Raw genomic sequence first — 21,687 nt, 5'->3', positions numbered from 1 at the left:
TAGCAGAAGTGGTCAGAGAGGAAAGAGGGCGGATCTCATGGTGAGAGGCTGCTTAATAAATCGCTATTTGATATTTAATTGATGAAAAGGTAATGCAAGCAATTTTTCCTCCAAGAATAAAATAGTTCTTGGCCAAGCCAATTCGATTTGGGTTGTGCAAGTTTGCACAAACCATTTCACCCGCGAAGCTTCGGGTTCTTCAACTACAAATGCAGGGATTAGAGAAGGCACGTAAGGGCTCTTTCTGCCCTAAACTACGTTCCCAGACGGATTGATGCCGAAGTCTAATAGAAGGCAAAGTAAGGATTGTGGCTGGGTTGTGGCCCAGGGCAAAGTCCAGGACACCGCAAAAAGAGGAAGAATCACGGAAGGCAGTGTCAAGCTTTATTAACATCATCTTTGGACCCAAGTTGCTCACAAACCTTGGCGCCAAAGTCGCGACCACAGACTGTCGCGCCCCTAACGCTGAGTTTCCACACAGGCGGCCTTCGCATTGCAGTCCTGCTCCCCTCCCGAGCCCCACTTCCCAGGCCCCCTCCGCCTGCCCGCACGAGCCCCACCTACCCGGCGCGGGCCCGCCTCCCCGCCCCGGCCCCGCCTCCCGTCCAGGCTGGCCTCCCTGCCCCGGCCTCGGCCTCGCTGTCCGCGCCCCTCTTTCCCGGCCGCGCTCCGCCTCCCGCTGGAGGGATGGTCCGCGGGGGAGGAAGTGACGCAAGGCCGAGGCCCGAGGGCCGCGCCGGGGGCCGCCCGCAATTGTTCTGGGCAGCAGCCGAGTCGGGCCGCAGCAGCATGGCTCTCCTTTACCTCGTCCTTATCGTGCAGGCCGGAAGCTGGGCCGAGATGGGCGCCGCGGAGCCGAAGCTGTCCTCGGGTACTGTCGCCCGCGGCAGGGCCGCGGCCGGGTGGGGACCGGAGGGGAGGGAGGGGAAGGAGGGAGGCCCCCTCCCAACCCCGGGCCAATAACCACCCCCCGCCCCCTCGACGGGCCGCGCCGGCTTTTGTCCTCGACGTCCGGTGACTTCGGGTCCTGAGGGGGCGGCCGCCGGGAGGGCGACGCCGGGCTTCCGCGGTTTGCAGCCTTCAGGTGCCTTTCTCCGGCCTCTTCCGTGGTTGCCAAAGCAACAGAACACGTTCTCGTAATTCATTTTTAAATAAGTGAGTTTCCTGGTCAGCAGTTGTACACTGTGGCCCTGGCTCATGACTTAAATATTCATGAGGTAGGCCCCGAATCCTTGGACGTTCTTTCGCCAGCTGAGAATTATTAAAAGGCCGTCACTGCGTCTGACGTGTAAGTCTGGAAGTGGTGCCGTGCGTGCACTCACGAGCCCGTGTGTCAGGCAGTAGGGTCTCTTCGCGTGGCTTAGTTCCTTGTTTATCTCCGCCTGCTTATTGAGATTTCGCAGGAAGCATGCAGAGAACATGGTTTTCCAAAGCTCGGTGTAATGATAATTAAGAGCTCCAGTGAAATCAGTGAAGTTTTTCTGCAAAAGAGATAAACCTAGATTACCAAGAAAACCCAGCAGTCTCGAGTGTCTCCTCTGTGCAGGCAGTTAGCAGCTGCCTGGCGGGGGTCAGGGAGAGCCAGCCTCCTTTACCCTTGGGGAACTCCGGGTCTGCATCTCTTTGTTATGACTTCCTCTGTGACACTTGTTAGATATGCCCCGTTCATAACCAGCTCTCCTTTGGCTTGCTGTTTAGAACTCAGGCAAACAAATAGTTCAGTCATTCCTTGGAAGAGACATTGTGCCAGGTGTTGGAAATACAAAAATGGGATTTACCCAGTTTCCGCCTTCAAGGATCGTGATTGTATAGCTAACAGGTATCAGGCACTGTTGTGAGTCCTTATCACATTATTTCCCAAAAGCCCTATAAAGTAGGTGCTGTTGTGTCTCCGTGTATGGATGAGAAATGGAGGCACAGAGAGGTCTACCCAAGTTGCTGCTGTTCACTGGGGAGCTTGGCAGTTGGGTTCTAGGGTCCAAGTCCTTTAACTCTGCACTCTGCCATTACCTAGGACAGGCTAGTCATCCACAAGGGCAGTTGCAGTCCATTGTGATAAGAGCTTGAACTTACACATAGGTTACTGGAAAGCAAGGTACGGGTGCCTGGCTCTGAGCAGGGGAATCATGAAGGACTTCACAGAGAAGATGACCCCAGAGTTGGAACTGGAGGTGCAGAGAGACTTGTGTGTGCAGAGGAAGGGCTGTGAAACAACAGGTTGCATTAGTGGAATAATTTAAGCATTTTATTGTATAGTATGTGTGTGAGGATGTAAGGGGAGTTAGATACATGGAGAGGTAGGAACCAATTAATGAAGTGCCTTGTCGTGTAACAGCAAAGGACAGAAACACAGCTTTGGCTCACTTAGACGAAAAGAGGAATTTATTGGCTCAGAGAATCCAAGCGAGAGTTAAACAGGTAGAGATGCCACCTGGGCCTCAGGAAGCGGAGCCAGGTACTCACTTGGCAGTTTGCCATGACCCTCCATTTCTTACTACTGACTCTGGATGTTAGAATTCTTCTCTGCTTGGCAGGAATTATGGATGTTGACAGCTTTGGGGTTTTGACATCTTGCAGCCTCCTCCACCTAACCAGATCCCGGAAGAAGGCTCTGATTTGCCTAGCTTGAGTCAGACGCCAGCTTGCATGGGAAGGATATTGTTGCAGGTTATGGCAGTAGGAGACTTCCCAGAAGAAGAGCAATAATGTTCCTGAAAGAAGTACAGGTGCTGACCCAACAAAATAATAGGCTCGCTCTCCCTTGCTCAAGTCCATGGGCAGCCATGGGATTATTTTAAGGAGATAAATCATTTCATGCAGGATCAGATATGCCCTTTAGAAAGACCAATCATCTTACAAAATAGTATGGCAGTAGACTCAAAGGAGGGAGGCCATTTAGGAGGCTGCTGCTTAAGTCTGGGAGGAGACCATGGGAAGAGGCAGTTTAAATGGAGAAGAAGAAATTAGAAGACAGAGTCAGCATAACTTCATGACTGACTGAATGTGAGAAGAGAGGAAGACGGTGACTGAGGTTCCTGGCTAGGACAGAGCATTAAACCAAGTGCAAGGCCCTTCCTTCCGAGTACAGAGCCCTCCTGAGCATGGGGCTGCTGTGACTGCACAATCCTTACATCCTTGAAGCCGGCCCTGGCAGTAGGATTGCCTGCCTTCCCGCCATGGGAAGATCTCCTGTGGCCTCTGTACTCCAGCATTTTATAAACGCAGGCGTCAGCTACCTGCTTCCAGTTTGTTCTTCCACCCTGGGTATTATCTGAAGAGCAGACTGCTTTAGCACAGGGGTGGGGCTCTTAAGTCAACCTTTTCCACTTGATGATCAACTATTCATTCTCTGACTTCAGGTAATTCTCTGTGTGTGTTGAAATGTTTCATTATTTTCTTTGGATTCTATATGTTTTTCAGAGATTTCAAAATACTCAAATCAATGCATTTCAATTATATTTATTGAAGAGGGTATTAATAATGGTTTTTTCACTTTATTCTGATTTGTGATTCATATGGATTTTTGAAATTTTAGTTCTATATAAAAGAAAACCTAAAGAACTAAAGAGAAAAATAATCCCTTTAAAGAGCTATTTTAGAAAATTTGGCAGCACACAGCAATAGTGCAGTTGTTGTATGAGCTAAATGGATAAGTAATGGTTCCATTTTAATTGGACAAAGAATCAGAATGAAAGATGAACCAGAATTAAATGAGTTCCTGACAAGAAGGAATCAGTTTACTTGTAATTTTCTTATTAAGGGAGTGTCTTTATTTGAGATTATCCCAGTACTATTCAATAGATATCCATTTCAATCGTGTAGATTCTGAATAAATAATTTAATTTAATACATTGTTCAGATTTTGCAGTGGCAGTCATGTAATTATGATAAGTATAATGTCAGGCAAAATTACTTGAAGCAAATGCTTGTGAAGTCATCGGAAAACAATTCTCTCCAATTCCGATTTATATATGGAGGTTATTTTTCCCATTTTTTGGTAAAACTATCACAGAAATGATGCTTAAGCAGCTTTTTGTTAATTAAAACCAACAAAACTTTGCACATTGTCAAATCTCTAAGTAGCTTCTCTAAGCCTTTTTTCCTCTTTTTTATTAAATGTATGTAAATATTACCTCCCTCCTAGGATGGTTTTGGTGCTTAACTGAGATAATGTGTAACAAAGTTGAGCTCGTAGCTTGTCCTGTAGTAAATGTTTAATATATGTTGGTGACTATCATTCAATTATGTGCATCATTCTTTTCACGAATATATTTTTAAATATTAAGCTGTTTTAGTTATGAATGAGAAATTGTGTTAGGAAAAAAACAAACTCATCCAGATCAATATCAGAAACTTAAAGTAAGCTCAGCAGCTAACTCCTTTCACCTTTTCCCTATTCTTCATAGACTGAAAGGGCCTCTTTAATTTTTTTCAGTTCCTAAACTATTTCTCAACTTAGAATGAATTAGTCCAAAAGGGAACTGGTCGTGAGAAATGACTGCTCTCAGGGACTAGATGGATCTGGTTCAATTAGAATTTATTGGCAAGCCAAGCAAACCCAACTAGATGAAATTGAATAAACAGGAACAATTATAAAACTGTGCTTTTCAGATCAGAAAAAGTGACTGGGAGAAGTTTATTGGATAAGCCCCAACTTGGTGGTGGTTTGAGTGAAAGACCTGGGGGGTTTTAATTAATTACAGGTTCTGTGTAAGCCATTATTTGATATGTCCCTCTCTTAAAAAAAAAAAAAAAGAGGAAAAGTATTTCATTTACATCAGTTGCATTACTTCTGGACCCCACATTTTAAGAAAGAGAGAGTGATAGAACCTGAAGACAGACAGGAGGAAGAGAAGACTGCAGGGATACTAGAGGTCTTGACACAGCTAAGGAACTATCAGCTGGAAGGTGAAATAGACTTGAAATATTTTAGATGTCCTCACTTGAACCCTTAGTTCTGATACTCTTTTTCTGAAGGTACAAGGAAATATAGAAGGAAGTAGAAGAAGGACTGTTTTTCCATTATTTTCACAAAGTGATGGATATAATTCCTTTCAGAGTCCCAAAATATTGAAATGTTTCAGTTTGAAAACTTTTATGAATGCTTGAAACACCATGTGCAAGAATTCTTTAATGTCTTTATCCATCTTAAATCTAGAGGACACTGCTGCTTGCTAAGAGAAAAAGTTGGAAAGCATTAAGAAAAAGTTATTTTATCAGCACTATAAAACCATTCAGTATATAGGTCATAATCATAAATATACTCTGAAAAAAATGCAAAAGTCCTGATTTGATGTTTCTCACTTTTTCTGCCTGGATTTCTCCTGCCATTTCTCATTTTGCAGTGTAAGAAGAGACCTTTGTGAAAATGTCCATGGCCCCACATCTTTAATATGAGGAAGTTGTTAAATCTTTTCTCTGAGAGTTGCTCATTCAGAAAAGGGTCTGGATGCTTTAATTTAGAGTGTTTGTTTTAGAGTTGTAGCATCAGATGACCTAGAATCCTCCAAAACAATTTAGTTACTGGCCCGTGTATCCTTACTTCTTTATGCATGTCAGTTGGTCCTTCCCACAGAGAGGTTGGTGAGCTCTAGTCACATGGGGTCTGCAGAGTACAGAGTTCTATTTGGCCTTAGATATACACCTCTTTTATTTCGTCTTTGAATGCTATTGTGTAAAACTCGGTGAAGAACTGTGGCTGTCCCTCTTTCAGTAGAGGCACAGATGCTCTTGGTGGCTGCGGGGTGGAGCACAGGAGGCAGCCCACGTTCCTGTCACCATCCACGCAGAGGAAATCTGGAGATTCTGTAGTTGTTTGCTTTCCCATCTGCTGCCTTCCCCAGTAATTACTGCCAAGTGGTTCTGGCTGCTGGTTTGGGGCTTTGGCGACTTCCCCATTGCCCCACCTAGCGGCACTGCTCCACCACTTGCTGATTCTTGTCTGTCTCTTCTGTCCTCTCCCTTGGTCTCTCTTCATATTTATCACCAGGAAACAGCTGTAACCAGAACTCTCCTTTTTGTCTGCACTGTAATTAGAATGTTATAAAAAGTGATTCTTCTCTCCTTTGTTTGCTTTTGTTTAATCCTCAGCTGCTAGTTCTAGAGAAGTTCTGGGAAGCAGATCTTAAAAGAGCTAAAGTTTACTCTGGGTAGTAAACCCATTCCCAAAAACAACACCTGTTGCAGAAAACTGTCTGGGCATTTTTAAGAGATAGGGAAATGTGTAAGCTTCTTCTACTTCACAAAATACTCTAGTAGGATCTTTCCTTTAACTCCATACTCTCTTGCTATTTCTACATATATTTTTATTGACATAGGGTAAATTTATTATGAATAGAAGTTTGCTGTAAGCCTCAATTATTTTCATCTGAATATGTAGCCATTTAAACTAGGTTACAGAATTATGAAACTTAACGAGAAAACGACTCGTCAATTTATCATGTGATTTTGGCAAAGATGACAAAGGCAGATGTCTAATAACCACATGGTTTCTCTTTGGGTAGCATTAAAACCACAGGTTACATCCTTTGGTGTAAATATTCAAAAGTCTCTCCTATAATCTAGTAGTAATTTTTGTTTGCTAGTATCCATTGAAACCCCTTCTCCTACCACTTGTTTTGATTGCTTTGGAAGCTATGGTTTAAGTCCTTATCCTAGTCTAACCACGTCAAGCTTCCACTTAAATGATGGGAAATATCATTTGACTCACACTGAAAACTAATCTAATGCAGCACAAGTCTACTGCTATTTGTATTTTATAATGTGTGATTCAGTAACCTTTTCTTAAATCTAAATGTACTTTTTGTATTCTAGTATATAGATTGATTTCTATACGCCTTTTCCTCCAATGCAGAAATTAATCTCAGATTGAATACATACAGTTGAAATGTCATTCCTGTTGGGAATAACTTTTTTAAAGGGGGCTTAAAAGGAAGTGAAGAAGTTTACTGGAAATGGGAAAGAGGATCCTTGTTACATCGTGCCAGGAAGCTTAGCAACACCATCACCTTCAGTAGCAGGGAAAGTAGGAAATGTGCCTGGTGAGCCCGGTAACTTAGTGAAGGAGGTTTCCAAGCTGATTGAAGGTGCCATGCGTTTTCTTCTTGTTTCTCACTGTAAAATACAAGATTAGAGAGAGTAATCAAGGGAAGGACTGTTAAACCAAAAGAAACCAAGACCTGATGGTTTGTAAATTCTCAGCCACGAGAGAAGCAAAAGTTGCTAAAATTAAGAAATGGCTTGTAAGGGAAGTTCCGATTCATTATGAGTTTTGTTAACATCAGGTACCTCTCTTTCTTATCTAGTTACAAAATTATATTTGTACGTGTAAGTATTATTTGATGTTAGTGTTGAATTGAACCTGGAGGAGGGGTGCCTTTAATTGCCTCCTCAACCATAGAATGTAAGCTGTTTGAGATGGTTGTTTCTGAAATTGAGGTACGAACACACCATAGAAAAAGGAACCCTGTTAAGGAGGCCTCAGTCTACCCTGCTGTGTATGGCCATGGGAACGTCACCAAAACAAGGGTTAAATCTGGCAAGACCAGTGCTTCCTGACTCACTTACAAGGAAATTGCTTAGAGAGCCAAAGGTGATAGGTACCAACAGCCATCAACAGTATTCCAGAAAGAAAGGTAAGTAGAAAAATGGTAGATGTCTGATCACTGGCTGCAGGTCAAAGGGCATATTGTACTTACTGAGTATTTGAATCTGAGGCATCCTTCCAACTTCATAATCTCAACCTTTAGGAAAAAATAGTTCTGCTGCTTTGGTGAATAATATGGAAGTTAGATATTTTGGCCAAATGTAACCAAAGCTATTATTCACTGAGCAGGAAACATAAAATGTATTGGTTTATCAAAAAACATTCTGTTTCATTTAATTTATCTACTTATTTAGGTTTTTTAATTTTTTTTATTAAAGCATAGTTAATTTACAATATTATTAGTTTCAGGTGTATAACAGTGATTCAGTATTTTTATAGATTATACTCCATTTAAAATTATTATAAAATATTGGCTGTATTCCTTGTGTTGTACGATATATTCGTGTAGCTTATTTATTTATTTATTTTTGCTTATTTATTTTAGACATAGTTTGTGCCTCTTAATTCCCTACCCCATCTTGCCCCGCCCGCCACTGATAATCACGGGTTTGTTCTCTATATCTGTGAGCCTATTTCTGTTTTGTTATAGTCATCCATTTGCTTTTAGATTGCATATGTAAGTGATAACACACAGTATCTGTCTCTCTCTGACTTATTTCACTAAGTATAATACCATCTAGGTCCACCCATGTTGTTGCAAATGGCAAAATTTCATTCGTACTTTTTATGACTTAGTAGTATTCCATTTGTATATATACACCATATCTTCTTTATCCATTTATCCATTGATGGGCACATGAGTTACTTCCATATGTTGGCTATTGTGAATAATGATGCCATGAACTTTGGGGTGCATGTATCTTTTCAAGTTAGTGTTTTTGTTTTCTTCAGATGTATACCCAGGAGTGGAATTATTGGGTCATATGATAGTTTTATTTTTCACTTTTTGAGGAACCTTCTTACTGGTCTCCATAGTGGCTGTGCCAATTTACATTCCCACCGGTAGGGTGTATTGGGTTCCCTTTTCTCCACATGCTTGTCAGTATTTGTTATTTATAGACTTTGATGATAACCATTTTGACAGGTGGGAGATGATTTCTTATTGCATTCTGTTTTTAAATTAGTTTTTCCTCCTAAATAAAAAAGATTCCTAAAATTATAATAAAGGAGGCTGTCTCAGTGTTTGGCACTGATGGCATTTTGGACTGCCAAAATGTGGAAAGCTATCCTGTGCATTATCAGATATAAGCAGCATCCCTCGCCTCTCTCCTTTAGATGCCGCTATCACCCCACCCAGTTAGGAGAACCAAAGATGTCTCCAGACAGTGCCAGGTGTCCCTGGGGGACAAAAATCACCTCCTGTGGAAAACCACTGATATAAAGGAAAAAATAATCAGAAAAAAGGGAAAAAATGGCAGTAGACTCTAATTGTCCTTGAGTCCGTGTAACTCTTGATCCATGTTCTGCTTTGAAGTGATAAAACAGGTGCTAAATAACTGTAAATTAAGACAATGTACCAGTTTGATTTTGAATACTGGAATTTTTATTTTGGGAAAAAATACAGTAGGTGTTTTCTTTGCAGTAAACAAATATCCTATGTATGTGAAATTAACACCTCACTTGACAGATGAGGAATTCTGCAATAACTCTTTAGTAGTATAGCAAGGAAAGAACCCAGATTTCTTAATATGCAAGCCAGGGAGTATATTTCTTATTTGAGCAGTCTACTAGGTGTCAATACCATCTGGCATACTTCTAAAAAGTATAAACTTTTAGCTCTCTTTGAATTTTTTAGGATGATGAGTTATGTTTGGAAGCCACTGCACCTGGACATTGCTATTCATTTATTTATTTTAGTTGTATAAGCAAATCATGTTTAATAGAGTTTTCCAGATATATAGGATTGAATAACCTTAAATTTCTGGTCATATTGCTAATTCTATCTATACCTTCATGTTCATTCATAAAAAAGGGACGGAAAGGAGGGAAAGAAAGAGGAAGAGAGAGAGGAAAGGAGGAAGGGAGGAGATGTATGTGTGTTCAATTTTCTAAGGGGTGATGGACAATAACCTTTTACACCAAGCAGGGGGAAAAAATGGCTGCTTTTAGTAACTAGATTAATGGTCATGGTAGTGTTTGATTATAAGTTGTTAAAACGACTTCTGCCTATTCTCTTGTGTGATACTTTCACATCTTATCAACAAACATTTTCTAAAATGGTTTAAAAGAACAAAAGCAGGAAAAAATACAGGGTATGTTTTGAAAAACACCCTGCACATCTCAGAGGGCAAAATATTGATGAAACTGGAATGCTTGATGGCTCTGTCAGGCAGTCGCTGGGCATCTACTCCTGTGCTGGAGAAAAGGTAGTAAGCATGTGTAATAGTACTGGGTGGAGGGTTGAGAGCCCAGGTAGTATTTTATTTATTTATTTATTTATTTAATTGGCTGTGTTGGGTCTTCGTTGCTGCACACGGGCTTTCTCTAGTTGCGACGAGTGGGGGCTACTGTTCCTTGTGGTGCATGGGCTTCTCATTTTGGTGGCCTCTCGTTGCAGAGCATGGGCTCTAGGCGCATGGGCTCAATAGTTGTGGCTCACGGGCTCTAAAGCACAGGCTCAATAGTTGTGGTGCACTGACTTAGTTGCTCTGCGGCATGTGGTATCTTCCTGGGGCAGGGATCAAACCTTTGTCCCCTGCATCAGCAGGCAGATTCTTACCCACTGCGCCACCTAGGAAGTCCCCAGGTAGTATTTTAGAGTGAAATCGGCCATCCCTCTTGTAGCCAGTTCTTCTCTAGACATTAAATACAGTCTGTGGTATCAAATATAGAAAATTCTAGTGATTAAATGAATTGAGAATTATTATGGCAACAGGCAGTGTGGTTATTTATAGAGACTCCTAAAACATGCTGGAGTTTATTGCTCATGCTATATTTGTGTTTCCCGTGCATGACAACGTTGTTTCAGTAATTTAAAATGAATTCAAACACTTCTGTACATGTTTTAATGAAATTAATTTTTAGAAATACCTTAATTTAAATAAATTTGTTATCTCTTCTGGAGATTTCTTCGAGTACATATTTGGCTAATTTGGCTTCTCATTTTAAGATTTTCTAATGTTAATATTACTTTCTTACCATCATCCATCTTCCTTTTATGCATCTTTTATAGTGCCGACACCAACCAATCTTAGAATCGAGGCCTATAACTTGAATACTGTTATATTTTGGGATTACCCAATTATGCCCCAGAGCCCTGTGTTTACCGTACAGGTGATGACCTATAGGTGAGTGTCACTCTTTTATTGTTTTCATTCTGTTTTTGCCTAGGTCCTTGCATATTTCATAACTTCCATCATCATTCCTTCCCACGTGGCAGAACTTCCTGAACTGCTTATACACTTCCAGAAGTGATAAGGATGCAAATTAGCTCTTTTCAGAATACTTCCTGCCTCTTAGTTCTTCTTCCTGTCAGAATTAAAGTAGAGGAGTATCACTAACTTCTGACATTTTAAGTCATGATAAATATAGCTTATAGTTCTGCATTAAAAACAGTGAAAGCATCTTACTTCCTATAGTGTATGTATTGTTGAATAGAAAAAAAAATTTCAAAAATTTTTTCGCTAAGTATCAAGGGTGACTGTAATATGTTGAATTCTGTAATTAAGTAATGACTGTTAATGGAATCAATTTGTTTAAAGAACAGATTTTTTTAATAAATTTATTTTATTTATTTATTGGCTGCGTTGGGTCTTTGTTGCTGCACACGGGCTTTCTGCAGTTGCTGTGAGCAGGGGCTACTCTTCATTGTGGTGTGCAGGCTCCTCATTGTAGTGGCTTCTCTTGTTGTGGAACACGGGCCCTAGGCACGTGGGCTTCAGTAGTTGTGGCTCACAGGCTCAATAGTTGTGGCTCACGGGCTCTAGAGCACAGGCTCAATAGTTGTGGTGCACGGGCTTAGTTGCTCCATGGCATGTGGAATCTTCCCAGAGCAGGGCTCAAACCCGTGTCCCCTGCATTGGCAGGTGGATTCTTAACCAGTGTGCCACCTAGGAAGTCGTAAAGAACAGATTTTTTAAAAGTACATGTGGAATGTGGTTTGTACAGGTCTTATTTTGAATTGAGCCTCTTTATTGTAAACGAATTTGCTGTAGACCTAACCAAAGAGTAAAGGTTTCCTACTTTGCCTGGTTTCTCCATCCTGTTCTTATTCAACTCTTTCTACCAACTCCATGCTATGAATGAAAAGCAAAGCACAGTCAGAGATGGTTCAGGTTTATGTATTAACAATAAAAGTTACCTTTGTGTCTCTTTGTTCTTCATTTTAGTGACGGGCAATGGATTGATGCCTGCAATACCTCCCATCACTCTTGTAATATCTTTTCCATAATTGATGACCCATCAATTCCTCTCTGGGCTAGAGTTAAAGCTAGGGTTGGACAGGAGGAATCAGTTTATGCACAGTCAAGAGAATTTATTTTATGCAGAGAAGGTGAGTAGAATGTATACATGTTTAAATTTTAATCTGATTCACGTCTTCTGTATATATTTGTTTTTATAAGCAGTTGCTGGATATTATCAGAATGCCCAGAAACATTTGGAGGATTTAGGGAGTCCTGTCTTCTCTTCTCCCAAGCCCCACAGAGTAAAGTAGGGCTAAGAGGCGCCCCTCACTCTGCCCCTTCCAAACTGTTACACTTGCACCCGATACAGGTATGCCTCCGTCTGTGTGGGTGCTGCACCCCTTTCCCTCCCTCTCTGTCTTCTGTCATTCCGTCCTTGGTCGCATTCACTGAGGACTGTGGGAGCTGCTCTCAGCCTTCCCCTCTACCTCAAGCCCTCAAGGCCTGTGGGCATTTTTTTTAAGGCCGGTGGGAATTTTAATACCAATTTAATACATTAAAATTTTTAAAGTTCCATAATCTCTTCAACCGCAGTGATGTTTAGCTCTTCACACTTCTGGCATCCCGTTCCCCTGGTCGACCTGATCTTTGGTGTCACCTCAGGCTCCAGACTCTTCATTGCCAGTTCTTTTCTGGGTAACATCCTACCTTGTAGCTCTCATACCCTCTTTCCTGGGTGAGAGGGAGAGGGAGAGATCTCTTAAAAAAAAAATCTTCTAGATATTTTTGGAATGATTTAAATATGGTCCTGCTTTAGAACAACAGTAACAACAAGAGTAGGTTGATTGGTTGAGTTTGGTAGTGATATGTAATACACTGTGAAGTTCCAAGGCTGGTACAAATTCTGCTTCTTTTTTGTCTCCCCCCAGGGAAAATTGGACCACCTAAACTGGGTATCAGAAAGAAGGAAGACCAAATCATTGTTGATATATTTCACCCTTCAATTACTGTAAATGGAAATGAAGCAGAAGCCATATATGATGATGAAAATGCTTGTTACACATTCACATACAATGTGTTTGTGAGGATAAATGGTAGTGAAGTATGTATCTCTATTTTATCTTTTTCAAAATGGAAATTTTTCTGTTGCTAGCGTGAGTTATTTCTATATGTGGTGCAATGAAAGTAGAATGTTTATGAATGTTCAGGCAAGACTCATGGATCGTAAGTTTTAGTAAGAAAAAGAAATATATGAATGCTGCTGAAGGGAATCAGTACTGGAGTTCATCTTTAACACTGGCCATGTGAATACATTTTAAGTTTTTTCTTCACCTCTTTTAACAGCATGGTCCTAATCTAGGATATTCACCTGTGTTTTTCCATTTCTCCACTGGTAAGATGAGGGTAACTCTAATCTTTTCTTCCTCATCAGTAGTGATGTAGTGATGTAAAATAATATGAAGCTCTAATTGGAATTACTGTTTTTGAAAGAAAAAGCTAACCGTACAACAGTGGGATATGATTATATTCTAGCACTGGTGTGCAGACCACACTTTGACTAGACTTTTTCTTTTCCATCTATTTTCCACAGCACTGCCATTCCTTTTCAGTATTTGTGAAGCACATACCCGGTGCCTTCTAGGCACCAGGAGATAGCAGTGAACAGTACAGACAAAACTCCAGTGATAAGTACGGAGAGAACAACAAAGTAGGGAGGAGGGCTGGGCAGTGGGGTGGGGGCAGTGGTGATTTTTAGCCACGTGGCCAGGCCTCACTGGGAGGTGTTCCTGGAGCCAGGGCTGGAGGAGGTTAGGCGGTAAGCTCCGTGGATGCACGTGGGGAGAGTGTTTCAGGCCAAGGTTGGCAAAAGCACCCGGGCACATGAAGGGAGCAGCAAGGCTGGGCAGAATGTGGGGGCAGGTGAGGTCGGAGAGTTCACTGGGGCCACTTCTCTTAGGGCGTTGGAGGGATTTGACTCTTATTCTCAAGTGTGTTGTGCCTCTGGAAACATTTAAGCTGAAAAATGACATCTGATTTAGGCTTTAAAACATTACTGTTGCTAGTTGAGTTGTCTTTCTAAAGTGCAAATCTGACCATATTACTTCACTGCTTAAAACCCATCAGCTACAAAATATCTCAATCCTCTTCCATGGCATGGGTGCAAGGCCTTCATGATTTGTCCTCTTGCATCCTTTCTAGCTACCTGGCTCCCCATTCCTTCCAACTTCATTTTCATTTGTGCTTTGGTGAACTGTTTATTGTTCTTAGTTTCCTGCAGGTACCCTGCTCTTTCAAAGAATGCCCTTCTCCACCCTTTCTACTTTGGAAAATTTCTACTCTTTCTTCAGTATTCAGCTGGCATATCATCTCTCCTTCGAAGTCTTTTCTGACCTGGTGGACTGTTTGCTCTTCTGTGGTCTGGTTATTCCTTGTTCCATAGAGTCGTCCTCTTGTAGTACTCTTTACTCTCTTACATTTCTTTTTTTTTTTTTAAGAACTTTTATTGAGATATAATTGACATACAGTAAACTGCATATATTTAAAGTGCACAATTGCATATTTTTTTCTTATTAGTAGTGTATATATAGCAATCCCAATCTCCCAATTCATTACTTTTCTTTCTTATCTCTCTTCCACAGTCTATCATGAGTTATTTGAAGTCAGGCACCACTGCCCTACCTTTGTGTCCTCAGGTCCTAGCACAGTGATCCACGCTCTGTGGCTGGTTGAATGAATGATCAACTCCCAGAGATTGCTTCGGTCCCTTCTGTGTACCACTGCCAAGAGATCCTACAGCCTTTGCATAACACCTGTGTTATTCTTACTATGAGATGCTTTTCTCTCTCACCAGCTAAGTTTCTAGCACTATAGGAATAGGACTAATGAACATTTGTTGGTTTGACAGCTAACAATGAATATTACTTCTGTTTGAGTTTTTTAATTCATAATCTCTATTGTAATTTTTGAATTTATGTTCTTTATAAAGAACATTTAATGGATTTATAGCATCGCGCTATGTTGAAGTAACAGATTGACTTATTGTTTGATATTAGCACTTTTTCAGACATGTTGAACATTCATCATATGTATGTTTTCTTCAAATGTTCGAACAGGATAAATACGGTGATTTTTTTTTTTCAGATTGAAAGAAGTCATGCATCTTCATGGTTTTTTTTCTCTTTCCAGACCACAGATAAAATGTACATAAAGAAAGAAGATGATTGTAACGAGACTCAGTGCTTCTTAAGTATTCGTGTGTCCTCTCTGAATTCTGAGTACTGTGTTTCAGCAGAAGGAGTCTCAGAAATGTGGGCTGTTACAACTGAGAAGTCAGAAGAACTTTGTATTAACGTTTTTGATGATAACAACACGAAAGGTAAGCTCTTGCCTTTTTTTCCTAAATGTAGGGAGTGAGCACTAAAATAGGGTAATGTAAAAAGAGGCAATTTGTGATTTCAATAAATCTCTGCTCTTTTTAAAAAATACTCAGTAGTTCCATTCCTCAGAGAAGTTCAAAATTAAAAATAAGGCCATTTTTCAGGCATTAAAAGATACAAAGCAACCAATTTAGAAAGCCACGTGAAGACCTTTTGAGCCATGAAAGAAAAAATATAACAAAGACATGAAACCATGTGCATAAATGTCTGCATTTCAGGATTATGCATAATGACATGTCAGTTTATTACTCCAGTATAACAAGAGGTCATATATCCATTAAAATGTTCTTTATAGGGATGGTAAATTTAAAAACTAAAAGTAGCAATGTTCATTGACTAAAACTGTGCCATATGTAAACTGAATAAGCACTGGAAATTAACATCCAAAAATGAATATAGATTGGTTTAAATGATGGATTGTAAATCAATTTTATAACATTTTAAAATAATTATTTTATTTATTTTCTGTGTGTGAGGGGGATACATATGATAGAACTGGCATTCTCATTTGACAGGTACCTTAACAAAAATTCGGACTCTTTTTTCATGTTATGAAATATAAATGTTCATTATAGGTCATTTGTAAAATATAAAAAGCGAGAAGGAAACAAAATTATCTGTAGTTCTGCCATCCAAACAAATACTCAGTTACTCACAGTTTGGTGGTTTTTTTCCCCATCCTGTTTTTTCTTTTGCTTTGTAGCCGTGATCATAATATATGTAATTTTGTATACTGCTCTAAGCATATGCTATAAATATTTTTCCATGTTATTTGAAATTTTATTATTTTTGATATCTAGAATACTTTACTATGAAGATCATATTTATTTAATGTTCCTCAATTTTTGGACTTTTGGATTACTTGTAGATTTTTCTCTATGATAAATCATGCTTTGGTGATTGTCTTTGGGTGTATATGTATGTTTTTTTGATTGTTCAGATATTTTTAGGATATATTTCCTAGGTTAAAAAAATGTACAGAAAATATTACAGTACAGATTTCTTTTTTGAAGAATGGAAACCTAGGCTGAAGAATCAGACCAAACACCTAAAATTGATACTAAAAACTTTTAGGCCATTGTATGAGGGTTTCAAATAGGTGACTTAAAATAGTGTAGTGCATTTAATACCAGTTTGTGTTATGCTATTTGGAGTAAGAAAATCCTAATTAATGCATAAAATTTGAAATAATGCAAATGTCCCAGATTTACTAAAAAAAAAAAAAATCCTGGATTACAAATGGGGCTGACGTTGTGGCCACACGATGGCACCACCGTGGCTCATAAGCAGCATTCCCTGCCTGCCTGCTCAGAGCTTCTAAGCAAGGTGCTAGTATTGCTTATGGGGTTATTCTATCTTTTCCTATTGTAATAATTTTTTTCACCTCCTGTAATAAATGTGATAGAGGCATTTATTTTAGTAATTTCCAGAGTTATTATTGGACTAGAAATTAAAGGTAATAAAATGCTATGAAGGAGGGCAAACACCACCACAACATGTAGAGTACTGTTAATTTGTTTGTTTTTTGTTTGGCCGTGCCACGCGGCATGTGGGATCTTAGTTCCCTGACCAGGGATCGAACCCATGCCTCCTACCCCACCGGCAGTGGAATCGCGGAGTCTTAACCACCAGACCACCAGGGAAGTTCTGAGTACTGTTTTTTTTTGTTTTTTTTTTTATTTATTTATTATTTTTTGGGGGGTATACCAAGTTCAATCATCTGTTTTTATACACATATCCCCGTATTCCCTCCCTTCCTTGACTCCCCCACCCTCGAGTCCCCCCCACTGAGTACTGTTAATTTGGAAGAGAGGACTGTGAAAAAAAAATATTGAAGATCGTGCTGTGAAAATAAAAAGCAGCATTAGAGAAAAATATATAACCGTGATTATAGATGTTTGTGCTCTGAAACAGATCTTCCCTATTTTATATTTTTCTTTATATCTGATTTGCATTCAAGGGGACTTTATTCCTGTGCAACTTTCCTGTGTGTGTATATGTGTGTGTGTGTGTGTGTGTGTGTATGTACTTCTTTGTATTTTTATAAGTTTTTGTAATCTTTAAACAAATAAAATGTAACAGAATTCAGAAGAGTGAGACTAAATTATTTTAAGAGTTATATTGAACTTGGTGTACCCCCCCAAAAATAATAAATTTTAAAAAAAAGTTATAGACATTGCCAGAATTTGTTTCTAAAGAGACATAGTTAAAAATTTTTTTCTTTTGCCTTTTCAACTGAGAGAAAAGTAACCCTAGAAACACCATGTATTTGGGGCTATAAGGAAATTGGTATGAAAAAGTTATTTTAGCCACATTGTATCATGACAGTATAGTCGCAGAAAGTTTAGAATCTCAAAGCTGGGAAGAATCATGTTGATATCTAGGACAGGTACCTAATTTTTTATTCATCTCTCCTGTCTTCTGTGTCAGTGTTCTTTAAAACTCTGACCATATTAATTACCTGATGTGTAAATATATTAAAGATAGAGCACTAAGACTTTATAACTATTTGATGGATATACCAGTATTCCATAGTAATTCTAATTTGTGATTTTTCCCTTTTCTTAGATCCTGTTTGGATTCCAATTGTTGCTGCTTTAGTACTCTTTCTAGTACTTGCCATGGTAGTTGTGTGTTGTCTCGTTAAGAAGATGTATCCATTTAAGAGAGAGAACATCATGTTACCCAAATCCTTGGTAATACATTTAAATACTTTTTCTGTAATTATATACAGTTGGCCCTTGAACAACACAGATTTGAATTGTGTGGGTCCACTTATACTTGAATTTCTTTCAGTGGATATATTAGAAATTTTTTTTTTGAAATTTGTGAGAATTTGAAAAAACTCTGATACAAACCACATAGTTGAGAAATATTGAAGAAATTAAGAAAAAGTTAGGTATGTCATAAATGTATAAAATAGATGTAGATATAAATACAGTATACAGAGTATGTGTTAATTGACCATTTATGTTATTGGTAAGGCTTCTGGCCAACAGCAGGCTATTAGTAGTTAAGTTTTCGGAGGGTCAAAAGTCATATGCAGATTTTCGACTCCAGAGGGGCTCAGTGCCCTTAATCGTCATATTGCTCACGGGTCAAATGTACACTAAAATGTTAATTTGAACTTTTTGATAATTCCTGAAATTTGTTTTTTAAAACGGAATGATGTTCAGCAGCATGTCGCCTCTCATAAATCACTCAATCTTTCACACATCTAAAACCACATATTTTTTACTGTGCACCAGGTGGTTTTTTATGCATGAGGCAAAAGCATAGTGAGACAGGTGCCAAGGAGTTCCAAGTCTAGTGACAAAAAAGGTTGTCCAGTATGATAGGTTCAAAGATAGAGGTTTATGTACATGCCGGGGAGGACTTCATCCACCTTTGCAGGGTGGGGTTAGTCATGGCTTTTCCAGAGGCAATGATGCCTGAACAGTCTTAAGGGACAGATAGGAGTTTACCCAGGTACTAAGGGACAGTGTGTGCTAAGGCCTAGTGTCAGGAAAGCGTGGCTTTTGAAAATCTGCAAATACAGAAACGCTTCATGGTAGTTGGAGTGTAGAAGGAAGGATGACCAACAGTGAGTCTAAACTCGAAGGGTGACATTTTAATGCCTAACATTTAAAAGCCCTGTGTGATGAAAAGAGCATTTAAAGGTATCAGAATGATAACTAGTTAAATCAGATATGACAGGCATAATATCTGTGATATGCAAAGGGCACGTTTAAATTTGTTATGGAAACGCTGTCTTTAAGTAGAGGGGATAAGAACTATCAACAGGTAGTCGACAATTCACGTGTGAATTATAATCTTCTTACTACTAGTATTAAGCACAAACCAACCTTGCGGTGTGCTATTTTACACCTGCTAGAGAAGGAAAAATAAACCTGAATATCCATTAGTACCTTGTAATAAAACTGGTATATGCTGGCAAAAAGTAATTATAGCCCTGTGGGGAAGAGAGGCATACTATGGGTGTATAGAGTAGTGGCATCCTAAACGTGCCACACTCTTAGGTTTAGTAATTCCTCTCTTAAGAATTAATTCCTCGGCTTCCGTAGTGGCGCAGTGGTTAAGAATCCGCCTGCCAATGCAGGGAACACGGGTTCGATCCCTGGTCCGGGAAGATCCCACATGCTAGGGAGCAACGAAGCCCGTGCGCCACAACTACTGAGCCTGTGCTCTAGAGCCAGTGAGCCACAACTGTTGAGCCCACATTGCTATAACTACTGAAGCCCACACGCCTAGAGCAGCCAGTGCTCTAGAAGAGAAGCCACCGCAATGAGAAGCCCATGCACCGTGACAGAGTAGCCCCTGCTCACAACTAGAGAAAGCCCGCACAGCAAAGAAGACCCAGTGCAGCCAAAAATAAAAAATAAATAAGTTAATTAATTAATTTAAAAAGAAAGAATTAATTCCTAAAAAGATAATTTCATAAATAAAAAGATGTATAGAAATATTTACTTCATGTTCTATAAATGGAAAAACTTGGAACACCTTAACGCTTAGTATTAGAGAAATTATTCAATCATCAGTATAAAATTACTGAGCCCATAAAAATTAGAATTATGAAGACAAATGGTGAAATACTATGTAAAATTAGTAGCTTACTCCCATCACAAATGTAACATGCATACATGTCGAAGGTAGTGCACAAAAAGCAATGTATGCTGGTGAGATAGTGACTTTATAAAAACTCTAAAATACTGTGTTTAATCTTAATATATTTCCATTAGAAAGAAAAGACAGCTATCAGATTCTATTACACTGTTACCCTAAATATGCCATTTAGTGGTATATTTCGTTAACCATTACCCTTAGACCTTTTTTTTCCTTTTTTGAGGATGGGCACTTAAGTTTAATTATTTACTATTTCTAATCACTGATTTCTCTTCCCTTAGCTGTCGGTGGTAAAAAGTGCCTCTTCAGAGACAAAACCTGAATCAAAATGTATATCACCCATCACCTACCAACCAATTGCCTTCGAAAACGAGCAGCTGTCTCCAGGGACAATTTCAAGCGTGCACACTGAGGACAATCCAGGAAAAGCGGAACACGGAGAAGATCTTTCTAGTGCAACAGAGGTGGTGACCATTGAAGAAAATATTTCTGACTTGGCCTCTGGTAGCCCTCTGACCCCAGTAAAGGCAGAGAATTCTATCCACGCAAGCAGTAACCAGTCTGAAACCTGCAGCGTCACTTTAAATGCGTACCACTCCAGAAGTGGTTCTGATAGTGGCCTTGTATCAGACAACTGCTCTGACTCAGAAGTTCCCGCAAGTAATAAAACTGAAATGAAGAAGGAAGGACAAGAGACCATAACGCTGAGAAACACTACCACCTCCTTTGGTTATGACAAACCTCATTTGTTAGTGGATCTGCTCGTGGAGGAAGGTGGTAAAGAGTCCCTGATTGGTTATAGACTTACAGCAGAATCCAAAGAGTTTTCATAATAGCAGCCAAGATCACCAACTTGGAAGGACCTGCTTCTTCTGGACAGTTTTTCCACTTTGATTTCATGGAAAGATGATGATTTCAGGAATTATGTTGTCCTGATATTAATCAGATGGAGTGTCGTGGTTTAGATACAGTGCAGAGAGCCTGTTTTATACTGTCACTTTTGGACTGAAAACTGCAGAGACTCTTCAAAAAAAACAAAAACCACTGTCACATGTGAACCTTTCCATCTAGGTGTGTGAACAATAACAGTGAAAGGTCTCTAATAACCCTGCTTCCTGTAATGGTAGGTGTAACCCCCAGGGTCCTTTCTAACCACTTTTAAGAGGTGAGATGGGTTTTTTCCTTTCTTTGCCTCAGCATGGCATTTGTTTGGGGAAGTTTATGTGTATATAGTCTTTTCAAATACTTTCAGAAAAAAACTTGAATGCTTTTCAAAATTGCACTCAAAATTGAATTGAAATTAGTAGTATTAACAGACTGTAAATAAAAACATGTATATATTTTTTATGGAACATTGCATTTAGGGATTTTTTTTAATAAAGTAGCTTTAAAATTTATTTTGTATTCATTTATTCATACAGTTGACTAGAATATTTTTTCTTTCATTTGCTTGTTTCCATCCATTAATACTATAGAATCATTTTCTAATGATTCATCTCTGATCTTTAAAACAGTCCTAAAAATAGCCTAGTCTTTAAAAATGGTCCTTTTGTATCTATATCCTAATATTTAGCTATCAGTGTGCAGAACACACAAGCTGTGTGTCCCAGGCTGTTTGGGGGAAAAAGCAGATTTAGCTGTGGAGCGTGTAGAGCGAGGGCTCTCTAGCATAAAGATG

General features: G+C 39.4%; 1 protein-coding gene across 2 annotated transcripts; it reads left to right on the top strand.

The window, feature by feature from the left end:
* Positions 1–605: 605 nt before the first annotated feature.
* On the top strand, positions 606–21,406 carry IFNGR1 (interferon gamma receptor 1). 2 transcript variants are annotated; one of them, XM_057738913.1, is made up of 7 exons: positions 606–871; positions 10,779–10,893; positions 11,935–12,098; positions 12,879–13,051; positions 15,136–15,325; positions 17,955–18,082; positions 20,291–21,406. In XM_057738913.1, exons 1-7 carry the CDS (start codon positions 688–690, stop codon positions 20,840–20,842), a joined length of 1,506 nt encoding a protein of 501 aa, XP_057594896.1. In that variant the 5' UTR covers positions 606–687; the 3' UTR covers positions 20,843–21,406. The 2 variants fall into 2 exon arrangements, with proteins under 2 accessions (XP_057594896.1, XP_057594897.1); XM_057738914.1 differs by lacking the exon at positions 606–871 and adding an exon at positions 957–1,288.
* Positions 21,407–21,687: the final 281 nt, after the last annotated feature.

Source organism: Hippopotamus amphibius, chromosome 6 (assembly GCF_030028045.1).
Source record: "Hippopotamus amphibius kiboko isolate mHipAmp2 chromosome 6, mHipAmp2.hap2, whole genome shotgun sequence".
NCBI lineage: Eukaryota > Metazoa > Chordata > Mammalia > Artiodactyla > Hippopotamidae > Hippopotamus > Hippopotamus amphibius.
The sequence above is the reverse complement of the archived record's forward strand: the minus strand, read 5'-3'. Positions and strand labels throughout refer to the sequence as shown.

Excerpts from the sequence above, each read along its gene's own strand:
- IFNGR1 (XM_057738913.1), top strand. The coding sequence starts at position 688 with ATGGTCCGCGGGGGAGGAAGTGACGCAAGGCCGAGGCCCGAGGGCCGC. Across the intron at positions 10,894-11,934 it reads GTACAGGTGATGACCTATAG|TGACGGGCAATGGATTGATG; the intron begins GTGAGTGTCACT and ends TCTTCATTTTAG. Across the intron at positions 12,099-12,878 it reads ATTTATTTTATGCAGAGAAG|GGAAAATTGGACCACCTAAA; the intron begins GTGAGTAGAATG and ends GTCTCCCCCCAG.